Here is a 17,513-nt window from a genome sequence, read left to right as displayed (position 1 = left end):
GATAACTTGATTTTGCATGGAAGACAGTGTGGTTTATGAAGGGGCAGGGAACAGAATCTTTATTGCTCTCTGTGATGGATTTTGTTTTGAGAGAATTGGATCAAAGTTGGGAGGTTATGATCTGTTTTTTAGACATATCCTCTGCGTCTGATTCTCTATCACATAAGATTTTATTGCAGAGGCTGGAGAAGGTTGGGATTAGGGATATAGTTTGTCACTGGTTCGGCTCTTTTTTAGCAGATCGATGGCAACAAGTGCATATTGGTGATTCTAGTTCGGTTTGGGCTTCAGTGAAGACAGGTGTCCCGCAAGGGTCATCTTTGTCACCAGTTCTCTTAAATCTATATATGCTTCCCTTTTGTTACTTGCTTCAGAATCTTGGGGTCTTTTTTATGAGCTATGCTGATGATTTCCAACTTGTGTTTCCAGTGGGAGCGGGGTTAGATGTTACTTTGATAAAGGTTAAGAATGCTTTAAGAAAAGTGAGGGAGTGGATGGGCTCAAGCCATTTATTGTTGACTGTGACTAAGATTGAAATTCTTTATATTTCAAGGGGTCCTACAAAGAGTGTTCCAGGGCAGGTATACATTGATGATATGATGATTCCAATCCTGCCCTCAGAGAGGAATCTTGGGTTAGTGATGGATTCAGCTTTTTCATTTAGGAAACAGCTGCTTGCAGTTGTATGGGCTGGATTGTAAGTTATGACACTTGAAATATATTTTAGACAAAATGATTTCAGAGTGATGATTCAGGCATTTATCTTTTCCACTTTGGATTATTGCAATGCCTGATACATTGGTTTGCCTAAGAGTCAGCTAAGGGCATTGCAATTGATGCTGAATGCAGCTGCTCGTTTGCTGACAGGGACCCCTTTGAGGGACCAAATTACTCCGGTGCTGAGGACCCTGCATTGGCTTGCTGTCAGTCAGAATTAAATTCAAGATTTTATCTTTGGTATATTGCACAATTCATGGAGAGGGGCAGGATTATTGTACAAGTGTCACAGTATTCACCAATTCATTCATTGCGTTCTTAGAGGTACCAAAGCTAGTTTGCAAAAGGCTTGGAATACTGCGTTTTTCTGGGCTGCCCCTTCTCTGTGGAATGGACTCCCTATGGAAATTCATCAATTATAGGATTATAAGATCTTTCCTAAGCAAATGAAGGCATACTTGTTTTGCAAAGCCACTGGGCAAGTGCTTTTTTATTTTTTTTAAAGTGTTATTAATGTATTTGTGTTTTTATATTGTGTATGTTTAAACTGTGAACCACCTAGAACATGTCTGGTAATTTGACGGGTAAGAAATTACCGTAAATAAATATATTTTTATATATATTAGAGAAAGGAGGAAGGCTAGAGAATTAGTATTATAAGGCTGAAAGGAGACAAAGGTCATTGTGTGGCAAAAGATATTAAAAAAAAGCATAAGCATTAAACAAATATTTCATTTTGATATTCACTAAAGAAGAACTTGGGGAACGACTGCTGCTGGTTGACAAGAGCATGGATGGGAATGGAATAGATACCACTCTGTTTACAGAACAGAGTGGGTGGAACTAGCAAAACTGGACATGGACAAGCCCATGGGGCCAGATGAGATACATCCCAAGATACTGAAGGAGCTCAGAGCAGTGGTAGTGAGTTTGCTGAAAGATCTGTTCAACAGATCCTTGGAAATGGGACTGGAGAGGCAAAACCAGAGAAGGGTGATGGTGGTCCTGTTTCACAAAAATGGTAGCAGGGAGAATCCTGGAAACTGTAGGCTGGTTAGCTTTACTTCAGTGGTAGAAAAATCAATAGAGACACTTCTGAAGGAAAGGACAGTAAACTATCTGCAATCCAGTGGGTTGAATGATCCCAGAAAACATGGTTTTATTAGAGGAAGATCATGTTAGACAAATCTGGTTGACTTTTTTGATTGGGTGACTAGTGAATTGGACCAAGGATGTGATGTGATTTATCTGGATTTCAGCAAAGCTTTTGATACTGTTCCACATAGGAGGCTCATGAACAAATTGAAAAGTCTATGAATGGGTCCCAAAGTGGTGGAATGGATCAGAAATTGATTGACTAAAAGACAACAAGTGGTTGTAAATGGAACCTACTTTGAAGAGGAAAGAATAATAAATATGTCTTAGAGATCTGTTCTGGGACCAGTTCTGTTAAATATCTTTATGAGTGATATTGTAGAAGAGTTAAAAGGAAACGTTTCTCCTTTTGTGCATGACACTAAGATTTGCATCAGGGTGAACATACCAGAAGGAGTAGAGAGAATGAAAAATGATCTAAACAAACTAAAGGAGTGGTCAAATGTTTGGCAATTGAGATTCAATGCCAAGAAGCACAGAGCCATGCATTTGGGGAACAGAAATCCAAAATAACTGTACATGATGGGGTGGAGGGTTGTTAATACTTGATGTGAATGGACAGAGAGAGAGACTGCAGGGTGACAGTGTCTGATGATCTGAAGGCAGCAAAGCAATGTAAGAAGATGGTGGCTAAGGCCAGAGGGATGCTGGGCTACATGTAAAGAGATATAACCAGCAGGAAAAAGGATGTGATAATGCCCCTGTACAGGTCATTGGTAAGGCCTTATCTGGAATACTGTGCTCAGTTCTGGAGACCATATCTCAAAAGGGATAGAGGACAGGATGAAAGCGGTCCAGAGAAAGGCAATCAAAATGGTGCGAGGTCTGCACCAAAAGATTTGAGATTGAGATTGAGATACACTGAAGGAGAGGAAGGACGGGGTGATATGATACAGATTTTTACATACCTGAAAGGAATCACAAGAATCAAACCTTTTTCAATGGAAAGAAAACTGTAGAACAAGGGGGGTCATAATATGAAGCTCCAAGGGGGTCGAGTCAGCACCAACAACAGGAAATATTTTTCATGGACAAGGTGATAGATGTATGGAATTCCCTCCCAGAAGACAAAAGATGGTAATGGAATTCAAACAGGCATGGGATAAACACAGAAGATTCTTAGTGGTTAAATTATGGAGAAGAAAGGGGTAACTTTGTTGACTGGGGTAACCTGTACAGAGCAACAATTACCCTAAATAACTGCCGAGTTTTTCTATGTTACAATGTATCTTTGCAACCCTTTAACATAAGATCATATCTTTCACATGAAAAACAAAGGAAGCACACTGAATATGGTTTACTTGAATTTCATTAAAGCTTCTGATATCGCCAGCATAGTAGACCCACAAACTGAGCATCCTGGAGATGGAGCCTATGGTGGTGGGATGGATTAGAAATTGATTGAGGGATAGACAACAGAGGGAAAGAAAGGTGATTAATGGAGTGCCTCAGGGATCTGTTCTGGGGCCTAGATCTGTGAACCTCCTGTTAGAAGGAAAGATTTGCCTTCTGTGGATAACGTTAAGATCTGCAATAGAATGAATACCCCTGAGGGCATAAACAGAATGAGTAGTAATCTAAGACAGCTCAAGGAATGTTTGAACACTTGGCAGTTAACATTCAATGAAAAAAAAAAGTGTGAAGGGCAGAAATCTAGGAGAACTGTACACAATGGGGGGGGGGGGGGGGAGTTAGAGGAGGAAAGGGAAGAAACTGTCAACTGATCAGGAGAGAAACCTTGAAGGGACCATGTCAGATGATCCCACGACAGTGGAACTGCTATCAGAAAATCAGCTTTTTAAGAAAAAGTGTCACAGTTGTGAACTCTTGGACTGTGGCATGGTTGATGCAGCCTAGCAGGTGTTCCTACTAGGCCCATGACGACAGCTGGTGGCTCACTCTTGCTAGGACTGGAGCTTCACGTATACCAGCCCCATTCCCCGAAGGTTGAATCTTTGGGTTCCAGGGGCCAGCAGAGCTTAGGCGAGAGTTCTGCAAGAAGTTGTCAGATGAAGTTGAGACACAAGTAGAGGTCAGGTCTAGCAGCGAGCAACGGTATCCAGGTCCAAGCCAAGGTCGGGGCAGGCACAAGTCCAAAGGAGAAGTTGGTATCCATAGTAGGGGTCAGAACCAGGAGTCAGGCAGACAAGACAAGGCAAGACACAGGGGAAAAAGGCAAGGCGGGAACCAGCAGGGCAAAGCACGGGAAGGCAAGACAAGGAACCGCAGTCAAGGCAAAAAGGATAACAGGTAGGGCAAGGAGACAAGGAGCAAGGCAGGCACAGAAACAAGGAGACAAAGCATTTGGAAAGCAACATGCACTGCATGGCTGCAGGAAGACCTGTTGCTGAGGCACAGAAGGAAACATGGCTGGGATTTAAATATTCAGTTGCATGATGTCATCAGGTGCCACTGCAGCAGGGCTTTGCTGCCACGGGGCCTTCTTAGGCCGGCCCGCACATGTGCGTAGTGACAGCACTGGTGGGTGGAGGAAGGCAGCGACTGGCAGTGTTCTTGCCGCACTGGAGGAAGCATGGCATCGAGATGGGCTAGCGGTGTCCTGGGGTGAGTGCAGCCAGTAGCGGAACACCCCTGTGATTGGCGAAACACTACAAAATAATCATCTGTATCAGAGAAAATGTAGCCTTGTCAACTATAGCAATACCTGAATACAGCATTCACCAAAAACTTTTGCATGTGTAAGCTTCAACTTAGAAGAAAGAAAGAGTTAAAACAGACATAAAAAGCAGGAGAGGAAAAGGAAGAAAGGTGAGAAATGAGGATGAAAGGAAGGAGAGAGAAAAAAGCAAGGAATGGAAAGACTGAAGATGAAAACATAGAAATGGTGAGACAGCATAACTAGTGAAAGAATTTGACACAAAAATACAAAGTATTATAACAACTAAAAAAGAAAAAAAAGTTACAAAAGAATACTGAATAAACAAGTTGCAGATAATTCTCTTTTTTGAGGACCATGTTTCTATAGAGTACTTATTACAGCATAAGATCTACTCTGGCTGTTGGTTCCTATTGCTTTGTTAGCCAGAAGATGTAATCCGCCTAGCATGAAATTTTCACTATATGTGGAATATAAGCATTTTAAAATTGAAAAAAAACCATGAAAAAAAAGAACAGAATGACAGAACATTATGGTCAAAAAATGAAAACAAGAAAAGACACTTGAAAGAAGTAGAACAAAGAGAGAACATGAAGACTACAGGGATTCAAAGAGTAAACAGCTGTAAACTAAAGTTCTGAAGGGGTGAATTTTCAAAAGGCCACTGAGCCTTTTGAAAATCCCGGTAAGGGGTCTATGGAATAAAACTGAAACTAAAAACGTTTTAGCATGCAACTCTGGAAAATTTGTACATGCGTTTTAAAATGAGATGTAGCATTCTATGTAATATATCTTATTGTGTTGCATGCTAAAACATTCCCTCAATAGCATGACCTTGGTACTAAAAGGTATTAACCCAGAAAAAATGTAACATTTATGCTATTACAAAATCTCCCAAGTTGGCCAGCCCAAACCGTAAGGGAACAACCCAATTTCCATTCCGTCAAGCCCCAAGAATATGATGACCCGAATCGTACTGTCCCTCTGGGGTACTATCTGCCCTCCAGCAGCAAAGATGTAGAACTCTATCCCTCTGGAATGGGCACTTAGAATGCCAGTCATGCCCCTTTCTACATGACAGCCAAACTCCAAATGATGTTGTCTAAAGGCTTTTCGCTATATATCAAGTCATGCTATGCTGGATATATAGTGAAGCAACACTAGGCAGCCTCTTCTGCAGGTTGTGCCAGCAGAAGGGCTTTATCATCTCTCCTGTTGGTGAAGGAATGTAAATGCCCATTATAAAGAGGTGGCTGGAATTGGGAGAGGGGGCTATGTAACACTGGGTAGGAGAGGGAGTATTTCGGCACATGTTTAATGGGGCATTGCGGAGGTAAAGGGGAAAGAAATTGCTTTTGCTAATCAGCACTTTCAATTCAGGTTAGTTAGCACAGGGGAATTCTGAGGCACCAGGCCCACTAAAACGTTAACATTTGGCAAGTGTTAATCTTTTGGTTTATCATCCCCACTTTAAATACACTCCCTAGTTTACATGCAGGTAAGCGTTAATTTTAAGTGCAGTTGTTTAGATGCTGGGAGGACATTACAGCATGAACAATAAGGGTTTATTGCCTATGCTTAACCTAAATTAAGCTAATTTTCAGTCATAACCTAGTTGCCTGATAATTACCCTAAATCTAGCTGGCCAGATTTAGGTCAGCAGTATCATCACTCAGAGTCAGGATGGGAAGAGGATGTACAGTCTAGCACGTGAAGGGAGTGAGTGCTGGGGTGGACACATGACTGGTGGCATGTGCCATTGGTGTGGAGGTAACGGATGTTGTCCTGGGATAGTGGTCATTTTCCCCTTGCAGCTGGGTTCTCCAGTCTCACGGTTAAACTTGTCCAATGAAAAGTTTAAGCTCATAAAAGTTTTGCACAAAATTCAAACCAGGTCATTTGGGATCATGGTCAGTGGCATAGACTTAGAAGATCTTTTTATCCAAAATGTATCCTACGTGAAGAATTAGTGCTTGAGTGATTTACAATATTCTTGTCCAGTAGAACTCAACTGGTATCAATCTCAGTTATTTCCTACTTGTTTGCAGAATTAGCCAAACCTCTATTTATTTCTCTTTTTTTTTTTTTTTAACCATTCTGTGCAGGTTAACAGGTTACTCCTCTAGCCTTAACAGAAGGCTTGGGGGTAACCTGAATGGACATCCATAAGCAGCTTGCTGGGCAGACTGGATGGACCCTTTGGTCTTTATCTGCCATCATTACTATGCTACTATGTTACTGCTGCTAGATCACCTGATTACAGGATTTAACACTAGATATTTCTTATATGCAGATAATTTTCAGTTAGATCTTCCCCTGGACTATGACCTAGAATTTGCTTTAGAGAAGTTGTATGTCTGGTTAGGTAAGACTTGGTTGGGTGTGAATTCACTAAAGCTCAATCTGAGTAAAACAAAAATGTTATGGCCAGGTAATGATGGAACACAACTGGATCAACAACCTCTTTTAAGAAAAGGTGCCATCAGCCTTAGCATACAATGTTCTTGGATGGTCCAGGGCAGGACCGTGAGACTGGCACCCAGCTGCAAGGAGAAAATGACCACCAGCCTGGGACAGAGTCCACCCGGTCACCACCCACCCCACTGACGCATGCTGTGAACCTTCAGATTAAGCTGGATAATAAACTATGATTCAGCATATGCATGGGATCTGTAGGGTCTGCTTTGCCTTACTACATCTGATAGGGCAGAACAGCTCCTTTTCAGGAAAAGGAGCTGAACCCTCCCTGGCTAAGTGGGGGAGCCCCAACTGGGGAGGTGCTCCACCTATGGAGCATGGAAGGGGGCAGAGGCTGGGGGGGGGGGGGGGGGGGCCTGTGAGCACAATTTAAAGGTGGGCTGACCCGCCCACCAGCCTCTTTATTTTGATAGCTTTGTCAGGGTAAGAGCGTACCTTTATTTTCCTGTCTCATTCCTTGTTGGAGGCCGAGGCTTATTTCCGTTTGCCCTTCTGTTATAGTTCCCCAGTTGTCATGGGTGAGTCTTGAAAAAAAAGAAATGCGGTGGTTGACTTCACGAGGCCGGCGGTTCTTCAGCAGGTGGGGTGCTCTGGTGGGAAGAGGATATACAGTCTGGCACGTGAGGGGAGTGAGTGCTGAGGTGGTCGCATGGCTGGCAGCATGCGTCAGTGGTGTGGGTGGTGACCAGGTGGACTCTGTCCCAGGCTGGTGGTCATTTTCCCCTTGCAGCTGGGTACCAGTCTCACGGTCCTGCCCCGGACCATCCAGGAACATTGTATACTAAAGGCTGATGGCACCTTTTCTTAAAAGAGGTTGTTGATCCAGTTGTGTTGGAGTATACCAATGCTAGTGGTCTGCGATTTTTGTTTTTGCTCGGGGAGTGGATCCTTGGTGCTGGCCATCTCCCACGGTACTGCACGCAACCTCCCCCCTTCTCTGCACAAAGGCCGGCAGCTTGCACAGCTCCCAGCCTGCTATGGTTGCAAAAAAATAAAAAAAGTTCTCCTCCTGGAATTTCAATTCCACTCTACAATCCACTAAGAGAACTAAGATCTCAAAACAAAGGCATGCTCTCAATTCCTCCCAATAATATCACACACCTAACCCAAATTAGAGATCGTATGTTTACTATTGCTGGCCCTAAACTTTGGAACTCTTTACCTAGTCCACTAAGACTTTCAACCGAAAAAAAGAAATTCAGACAATATCTTAAAACCTGGCTCTTCAAAGAAGCCTATGAACTAACTTGAAATTAATCTTTGATAAAATATCTTCAAATTTGTATATTTAAGAGACTGATCATACCCTTTTTTCCTCTTTTTTTTTTCTAAATTACAACTCCTATTTGAATCAATTCCTGGATTTTCTAATTCATTGTTTATGTAATTACTATTTTTCCTATAATTACCTACCCATTTATACTAATGCTGTTAGAAACTACTATTACCTTAGTTTTACAATGTAATTCAATGCTATTTATGTACACTGTTGTGATCTACCTCTGGAATAACGGTATATAAAAAGCATAAATAAAATAAATAAGTAAGTTTGATAAGTTTGTTGGGCTCAGGGCCAGCCGGGATGTGAAGTGGGCCTTGCTGCAGATCGCTGTGGTGATCAGGCTAGCGGTAGGGCCCTATAGGTGGCTAGGGTGTATGCTGTTGGGCTGTTATGCTGCAGGCTGGCCCCTTCTATGTTCCTGATGGTGTCTGGCGTGAGCCTGGTTCCCTGTTATAAGTGTTTGGGTGCAGGTGACTACATTCAGGTAGCCATGTTGGGAGGCAGGGAAAGCGTTACTCGGGTGGCAGCAAGTGGAGCTTCTCCTGTCAGCCTAGGCGCGGTCTCTATAGCAACTTGAGGTAGTTGTGGGCCAATATAGAGCTTTGTTGTGCCTCACACAATGCAAGACCAGAGCTGGTAGTCATGGGTCCTATCTCGTGGCTTCCTATCTGGGTGGGGGTCCCCCTATGGGGGCAGCCGAATGGAGATTTGATTTTGAGCCATGAGGTGGCCGGTATGCATTGCCAAGCTTGCCTCCTCCCCTGCATCAGGGATTGGTATGTCAAGGGCTCCTCCATCTTGGCAAGGCTGGTGGGCACAGGCACAGCTGGGGATTCATGGATTTTCCCTTCTGCTGCTTCAAGTACTCCAATGGGGTGGAAAACGGTGAAGATGCCAGGGCAGAGGAAATGGCCTTCTAAAGAATATTTCATGTGGGGTTGTTGCAGGCAAATGAGCCAGCGTTTTGTTGTTTGCTCCTTCTTTAGGAAGACAATGCGCTAAGGGGTGTCCAAATTGGTGCCACTTTCCTTCTTTTGGTGGCCTGGCTGTGGGATGCCCTTCCAGCACTTTGAAGCGGTTGATGCGTAGCAAGGGGAGGTGGCCTTGTTGCCTTGCAGCTGACTTTGAATGGGGCCAATCCTGTGCATTCAAAAAAACTTAAGAGAGAGAGAGGGGGCCGGAGACCAGCTGCTAGGTCCCCTTCCGGGACCGGACCAACTACCGCCCTTGCCGCTGCCAGTGGGAGGAGCCGGGAGCCGTGAGCCACAAAAACGCCGCGGCGGCGTTCAGGAGGAGCCGGAGACCAGCTGCTAGGTCCCCTTCCGGGACCGGACCAACTACCGCCCTTGCCGCTGCCAGTGGGAGGAGCCGGGAGCCGTGAGCCACAAAAACGCCGCGGCGGCGTTCAGGAGGAGCCGGAGACCAGCTGCTAGGTCCCCTTCCGGGACCGGACCAACTACCGCCCTTGCCGCTGCCAGTGGGAGGAGCCGGGAGCCGTGAGCCACAAAAACGCCGCGGCGGCGTTCAGGAGGAGCCGGAGACCAGCTGCTAGGTCCCCTTCCGGGACCGGACCAACTACCGCCCTTGCCGCTGCCAGTGGGAGGAGCCGGGAGCCGTGAGCCACAAAAACGCCGCGGCGGCGTTCAGGAGGAGCCGGAGACCAGCTGCTAGGTCCCCTTCCGGGACCGGACCAACTACCGCCCTTGCCGCTGCCAGTGGGAGGAGCCGGGAGCCGTGAGCCACAAAAACGCCGCGGCGGCGTTCAGGAGGAGCCGGAGACCAGCTGCTAGGTCCCCTTCCGGGACCGGACCAACTACCGCCCTTGCCGCTGCCAGTGGGAGGAGCCGGGAGCCGTGAGCCACAAAAACGCCGCGGCGGCGTTCAGGAGGAGCCGGAGACCAGCTGCTAGGTCCCCTTCCGGGACCGGACCAACTACCGCCCTTGCCGCTGCCAGTGGGAGGAGCCGGGAGCCGTGAGCCACAAAAACGCAGCGACAGCGGCGCTTTACCGCCGCCGGCGCGTCACCAAAGCCGTGCGCACCTAAGGGGTGCGCACGGCTTTGTCCGGCTTCGTCCGGATTACGACGGATTGAGTGGAAACCTACAAGCTCGGGACTCTAACTGAGAATCAAGGAAAAAAAGGTACTAAATAAGCGTTTATCTCTATTTCTCCATTTTTGGTTTGTATAATGCCTGCTAAGAGAAAAGGGAAGGTGAGGGTGTTTCCCTCAGAACCCCTACCTCCCCTATTGCAATTGGAGATAGACCGCTATATGACTCAGTTTAAAAAAGAAAATGCTGAGGACTCCTTTGGAGGCTGTTTGGTAGGAGAGCAAGCAGCCTCCCAGGAAGAAGCATCTCTTAGTCCTGTCTATCGTCCGTCTCCCTCTCAACGGGGCATAAACGAAGGAACTGAACCTTTGCCCACAGATGTTGTGGAGTCAAAGAGTTTGTCTGAGGGAGTTACCTCTGTTTTAATATCGGGAGTCAAAGGAAATGAGGAAGTTCCTCCAGAGATAGGGGAATCCTCAATATCCGCAGTAGGCCCACAACAAAGACCTCCTCCAATTGATATCCCTGTTGAAACTAGCCAAATAACAACGAGGCCAGAGACAATTACACTAGGAGCCATTTGGGACTTGGTGAGCAGTTTAAATACCGCAGTAAATAGGTTGGAAGGGAAACTTGATAATGTTGCTTCTAATTTGCAACAACAAGTATCCACTGTGCAAACTCAAGTTGCTGGATTGGCTACTAAGGTTGATGTAACAGAGAAAAATGTTGAAATGGTACAATCTGTGAACAATAAGCTAGTTAGTGATTACCTTATATGTACTAAACGTTTAGAATATTTGGAAAATAATGTAAGACATCTAAATGTCAGGATTATAAATTTTCCTAAAATTGTAGGTGAAATAGCTTTTATTTCCTTAAAGAGATTTTTGTCAGAGACACTTGGATTTACAGAAAATGAAATTCCCTCAATTAATACTTGTTTCTTTGTAAAAAAAAGGTCCATGGATCCAGTAGTAACCATTCCAGAAAACCTAACTGGCTTTCTGGAGGACTCAACATTACAAGTTCTCGACAGAAATACTCTAATTGTATCATTTATTACCACTGGGGATATTTCAAAATTAATGAGATATTATTTTCAAAAATTTCCAGTCTCTTTTATGGGACAGGAAGTAAAAATTTTTCCTGATTTGGCACCAGCAACTCGTAGCAAACGTAGAGAATTCCTATTAGTAAAGCCCAGAGTTTTAGCTCTGGGCTTTTCGTTTCTTTTGAAATATCCATGTAGATGTTTGATAAAAAGAGGGAATGAATCCTTTAGTTTTAATTTCGTGGAACAACTAACCCAATTCATTGCGGCTAGAGAACCAATCACCTCCTCCCCAGTGGTAACCTAGGAGACAGGTAATTAAATATAAACTGTAGAAGTACCTATTCTGTTTTATTTTTTCTGGTTAAAATTCTCCTTTTATGTTTCTTTATAAAGATTCTCAGATGTAGTATTTAATACTCCTGATGAAAAATTTATATATAATGTTACAATTCAACATAAGAATAGTTTCTGACAAAGTTTATTTGTTATATAGTTTAATTTAAATTTATTGAATTGTAAAGGAGTGAAATATTTTTTGTATTTCAAATGTTGCAATTTGAAATGAAAGATTGATTATTACAATTATATGAAAATAATAAAAAATAAAGAGTAAAAAAAAGAGAGAGAGAGGGAAGACTGACTGTTGCAGCTTTTCCTGGATTCCAACGGTCAGCCATTTTCCTCCTCCATCCCAGAGATTCTTTGGGCCTTGCCTCATAGCTGGTCTTGGTTGCACAAGGAGGCATCAATTGCTGAGGGGCTCCGTGAGTGCAGAGGCCTCCTGACATTGACCAGAGTGAGCATGAGGTTCACTGCCATCTACATCACCTTGGTTACTGGCCTTTTCCCTCATGCAGATCCAGGTTTGAGCCCTGCCCAAGATGGTCAATTCTGTCGATAAGATGGTTCTTGAAAGCATTGTTTCAGATGGCTGAGCTTTCTTATATAGACGACTGGTGTGCATATGCATATCTGGCTGGCAGCCTTGTAGTGGCCAAATGGAGTGCTCAATTGGACCGGGTTGGCAGCCAATTTTCTCATGGCCATGTTTCTGAGTAGTTGTCAGTCATTGTTGAGAGGTCTAACATTGTGGCAGAACATAGCACCATTATAGTCAAGAATATTACACTATAATGCCTGGGCACATGACTGAGGAAGATTTCTGGGGAACGTGTATCTTATGGCGCACTGGCACAGGTCATTCACAAGGGGTCAGAGTGAGACACAGGATTGTTCTTCTGGGGACAATGCTCAAATTATTTTTCTGTGTGGCTGTATTCAGACTTAAGCTAAGAGACCCCATGATATGGAAAGGTTATTAATAATTTGCAATTCAGTGGTACTTTGGCACTTGTCTTCCTGCTGGATCCCATGGTCATTGACGTTTTGGTCCTTTCTCCCCTGTGCAGGTATTTTCCACTGTCTTGGTTCCTTGATCTTCGCAGTTCAAGATTTGGACAGTTTTAATTGTAAAGCAATGTTCTGTTTGCAAGCAAAGCAGTTGCTGTCCTAACTGCATTTTTCTCACAGTCTCTTCAAATACCATTATAAATGCGACGCATAGTAATTTCTCCCTGAATCTTGAAAACCAGTTCATAAGGTAATTAGTTATGTATAACACATCAGCTATTATCTTTCTAGCACATGCTATCCTTTTAGTGTAAATGATATTATAGTTTAACTATCTGCAGCCCTGGTTTAAGTGTCATTTACTGCTGGTAAGCATCTTTATGCTAACATTTTGAGTGGTTGTAGGCATGCTTCCCTCAGAGCAGGATACATATAACATGTCTACATAAGTATTCTGTGACAGCCATAAACGTAATTGGGGGCAGAACATCTAAGCTTTTTTCTTTTTCCTTTGCTCAGAAATGCATTGCCTACATATGTGGATTTCTTTATCTTCCACAACTTACTGTCCGAACTAATGATCAATTGCTTCTAATACAGGACAATTCTGTTAAATGCCTTGTCTCTTTCCAGTGGCATAGTTTCACTTGGACCCATGTTTGGCACCAGTATCAGGTATCACTGGCTACTGGGCTTTCAGAGGTAATTGCATCTTATCAAAGCACCTACTCTGGTGTTCACCTTGCTCCTCCCAAGGAATAGGATCCCAGGTATATTTGGCCATTTGCTTGGTATCCCAGAAGCACACCCTCCATGCTATATAGTGGTTTTCCTAGAATTCCCCTCACCAGGTACAGCCCAAGAAGTTTTCTGCTGGTCATATTTCATTCACTGTCACCACGTATGCCCCGTTAGTAAATTCATTAGATCATTCAGAGTTATTGTACCAGGAGGTGGTACATCTTGCTATAGGGCTCCTTTGCGATCTCCATCAGTGTGCAGTCCATCCTTCGGCCACGCCATTCTATATTGGCCTTGACTGTGGCTAACTATAGATTACTCTCTTTTGGGTTATATGGACTTGCTTGGTTTACCTTTTTTTCTGCTGTCCATACTGATTGGTCCATGTGTGCATTTGATTGATTTGGAGGGCTTGTCTCTGTCATATGTTTCTGGATCTATATAGTGTTCTTCCTTGTGTTTTCAGGAGATAGGTCATCGGATGCTGGGCTAATCGCTAATAAAGTCAGGAAGTATGGGAAAAATGAAGATGATCCAATATAGGCCTTCACCACGCTGATGTCAACTCTAAACTCCCTTGCCAGTCAAATTCCTTCACCTGGAGATAGGCAAGTGTACGGGTCAGGTACACACACGCACGAGTATTCTGTGCCAGCATTCCTCAATGCTTGCATACGGCAGTCATTCTTATTCAACCCTTTACAAAAATGCATTAAAAAATGTGCCCATATGCAAGGCCCAATTTATCTTACTCTGTGGTCAACTCAACTCGGTCAATTTATCTTCAAACCACAGTCATGTTTAATATCGGAGGCTAGCCGCCCCAGGTTTTCACTGATTCATTTGTCTTTTTGGCTGAAGTCTGATTGCTGCTGAGCACAAGCCAGGCTGCACCATCTGCTCTCTACACTGGACTATGAAATCTTCATCTTCCTCGCAAAACATGGTGAACCTCTGGTGTGAGGGTAATATAGTATGAGGTATGCAGTTGATGCTAGGTTCCTTGCTTGGGTAGGTTATTAGGCTCAAGTTGTCACCTGCAACCATGAGGTGTGCTGTCAAAATGCACATTCTACATCTTGCTGGTCAAGTAATTTTATTGATGGCTAATTCTCCCCCCATTGTTATGGATGTTGCATATTCTCCGGGACAATTCCTTAGAGATGCACAATTGAGGACCCTTCCCCACCTGGCAGTTTGGAAGAAACTCTCTTGCTTTAGGTGGTTAATGCCACCACAGCCAATACTTTATCTAATTGCCATCAGAGTTCTTGGCTGAGGAACATTTAGATTTTTTTTAATTTTTTTTTAGATTTTTATATTCTGCCCTTCAGAATTTCAAAGCGTACATCAAAGCAGATTACATTCAGGTACTATAGGTATTTCCCTATCCCCATAGGGCTTACAATCTAATTTTGTACCTGATGTAATGGAGGGTAAAGTGACTTGCCCAAGGTCACAAGGAGTAACAGCGGAATTTGAACCCTGGGTTGTAGCCTGCTGCTCTAACCACTATGCTACTCCTTTACTCCACATCTGGTTTTATAAAATCTTTTGTTTCTCTCTCTCTCCCAAAAGCACAGTAAACCCCTGGTATGCATGCAGAGATATCAAAGCCTGCACAATAGCAGTCCTATTATGGGATTAATCTCCTCATTCCATCAGGAATTCAGGTATGGTTAGCATGCATCCACTGTTAATATGGGGGACTTGTTACCATTTCTCTGGTTTTCCACCACACACTCCAAAGATCTTCCTGCAGATCCCATGGCTCTTGCAACCTCACACTCTATAACAGTAATTATATTTCTGACTGCAAAATAACTAGACTCACTGCTATATAAATAAAATAAAAAAATTCATCTTGGCAGATCTAGTCTTGTGAAATTACATAATTTAGCCTGGCCATTTCACACTTCCTTAGGTAAAGCAATACAGGCACATTGCAGCTGAGTTACCATACCTCAGGACTTATATACACCATGCCTTCCAGTCTCTTTGCATGGATCATACAGCCTTGACATCATCCTGCAGTTTCCTGCAGCTCTTCCATTAAGGTGATTTTATTTACTATTTACGCTTTTGACTGAGCTATTGCTTGCACATTTCATAATTTATATGTCATCAGTTCAGCATATGCACACCTGGTAAGGATTTGCTTTCGACTTGAGGCATACTGCTGTTCGATATGGAGTTGCTGGCACGTGATCTGATAGGCTTTTTTAAATCTTTGCTGTAATATCTTTTTGATAAGCACAAAGCTGGAGACACTGTAGCACTGTTGTTGGTCTCAAGCTCCACCCCATATTTCGGATCATCACTGCTGTTTTGCCAGGAAAAAACAGTTGCTCAAGTCTTAGGTACAACACTAGACACCCCTCCTCCCCATCCCTCCAAAAAAAAAAACCAGTCACTCTGTGCCATGGCCCTTGCCAACCCTTAAGGCAGGGGTGAGCAAGTCCGGTCCTCGAGGGCTGCAAACCAGTCGGGTTTTCAGGATACCCCTAATGAATATGCATGAAATAGATTTGCATACAACTGAGGCAGTGTGTATGCAGGTCTCTCTCGTGCATATTCATTAAGGATATCCTGAAAACCCGACTGGTTTGCAGCCCTCGAGGACCGGAATTGCCCACCCTGCCTTAAGGGATCTATCTCATTCATATTCATTGTGGATATCCTGAAAACCCAGGCCTGTTTATGGCTCTTGAAGACTGGAGGATGGTCACCCCTGGCCTAGTGGGCATGCAAAACATTTTTTGGATTTCATTCATTGTGCTTAACATTGTAGGAAAATGCCCCTGTGTTGGATGGGACAGTTTGATAAGAAAAAGTATTTGGAAAAGAAGATAACGTCTACTTAATGCAAGTCATACCCTATGTACACACCTGATAGATGGTACAGAATACCATTCTTAAACGATTTTGCCATACAAAACTGGATGGTAATTAATGAATATTTGTTCAGAAATGTATTTCTTAAGAACAAATACCATGTTTTAAATGTACAAATTAATATGAACAAATTAGTTGCAATATGCAGCTTCTCATGTACATAAAATGTGAAACTGGCCCCATTTGCCTGAAAGCCACATTCAAAATGTATGCAATAAAAATCACACCCACATTTTTTAAATGTAGTAGTTTTCAAAAGTGAGGGCTATTCCACAGCTATATTACCACAGTGAATCTGCATGATGAGTTTTCACTCAATGAAGAATATTTTTATAGCATGTTTAATGTCACACACTTTACAAAGATGTACATTTCAGGTATGAAATGGATATTGCTGAATTTAACCTAGCATTTTTTGTAACAGTGAGGTTTGGAAATTCAGTTATAAGACTGGCTAAATCTATAGCTCATAATTCTTTCAGATGTCTTTTCAGTTAAGATGATATTTTGTCACCCCAAACTAGATGATCAAGTTACGTACACATAAACAGTAGTCAAACAATTATGTTTGCTAGGAAATATATGAAAGGGAAAATCATCTTAGAGATAAGAAAATTCAGAGGGGGTTAACTTTATTAAAAAAAAACCTCATTTTTGATCATTGTCTGCTGTTAGGACTTATTACATGCGAAAAGACTAATTAACGAGGACGCGTTCTGTCTTGTATTGCAAAATCCTTAAGGAAATGTAATATATACATGACACAACTAAGCACTCTGTTTCCTAAAACATGAAATAACTACATATAAAGATAAAGCTCATGGAGAAAACAAGGTTTAATTACTGGGAAAATATCACATACCCTTCTCCACCGACTTTTGCTATTTTTAGACGAAAATCCACAGAGTTCAGATTGGGAGGCTTCCATTTCAGAATATCATCACATCGACCTGGCCTGTATTTCTGAAACAGAAAGAGAGAATTTGAATAAAGTGAAAGTTGCTTACCTGTAATAAGTGGTCTCCAAAGTCAGCTGGGTGACACCACTCAATGGAGCTGGATCAGTAAAGTTAAATGTCATGGCTTGTAGAAGATTTTTGCCTTGCTCTGAGCATCAGAATGCTGTTCTGAGTCACAGGCATCACGCAGAGGCACCCTTAGTTCTTAATA

General features: G+C 43.1%; 1 protein-coding gene across 2 annotated transcripts in view; it reads right to left on the bottom strand.

Annotated features, from left to right (window-relative positions):
* The window catches only part of RNGTT (RNA guanylyltransferase and 5'-phosphatase), a 1,209,919-nt gene that overhangs the window by 293,251 nt on the left and 899,155 nt on the right, over positions 1–17,513 (bottom strand). For both annotated transcript variants that reach the window (XM_029595427.1, XM_029595426.1), the window contains one exon: positions 17,206–17,306. In XM_029595427.1, coding sequence (XP_029451287.1) covers positions 17,206–17,306 — 101 coding nt within the window. The remainder of the gene's footprint in view (positions 1–17,205; positions 17,307–17,513) is intronic.

The sequence above is a fragment of the Rhinatrema bivittatum genome, chromosome 3 (assembly GCF_901001135.1).
Source record: "Rhinatrema bivittatum chromosome 3, aRhiBiv1.1, whole genome shotgun sequence".
NCBI classification, from domain to species: domain Eukaryota; kingdom Metazoa; phylum Chordata; class Amphibia; order Gymnophiona; family Rhinatrematidae; genus Rhinatrema; species Rhinatrema bivittatum.
This window is presented reverse-complemented; position numbering and strand designations above follow the sequence as displayed.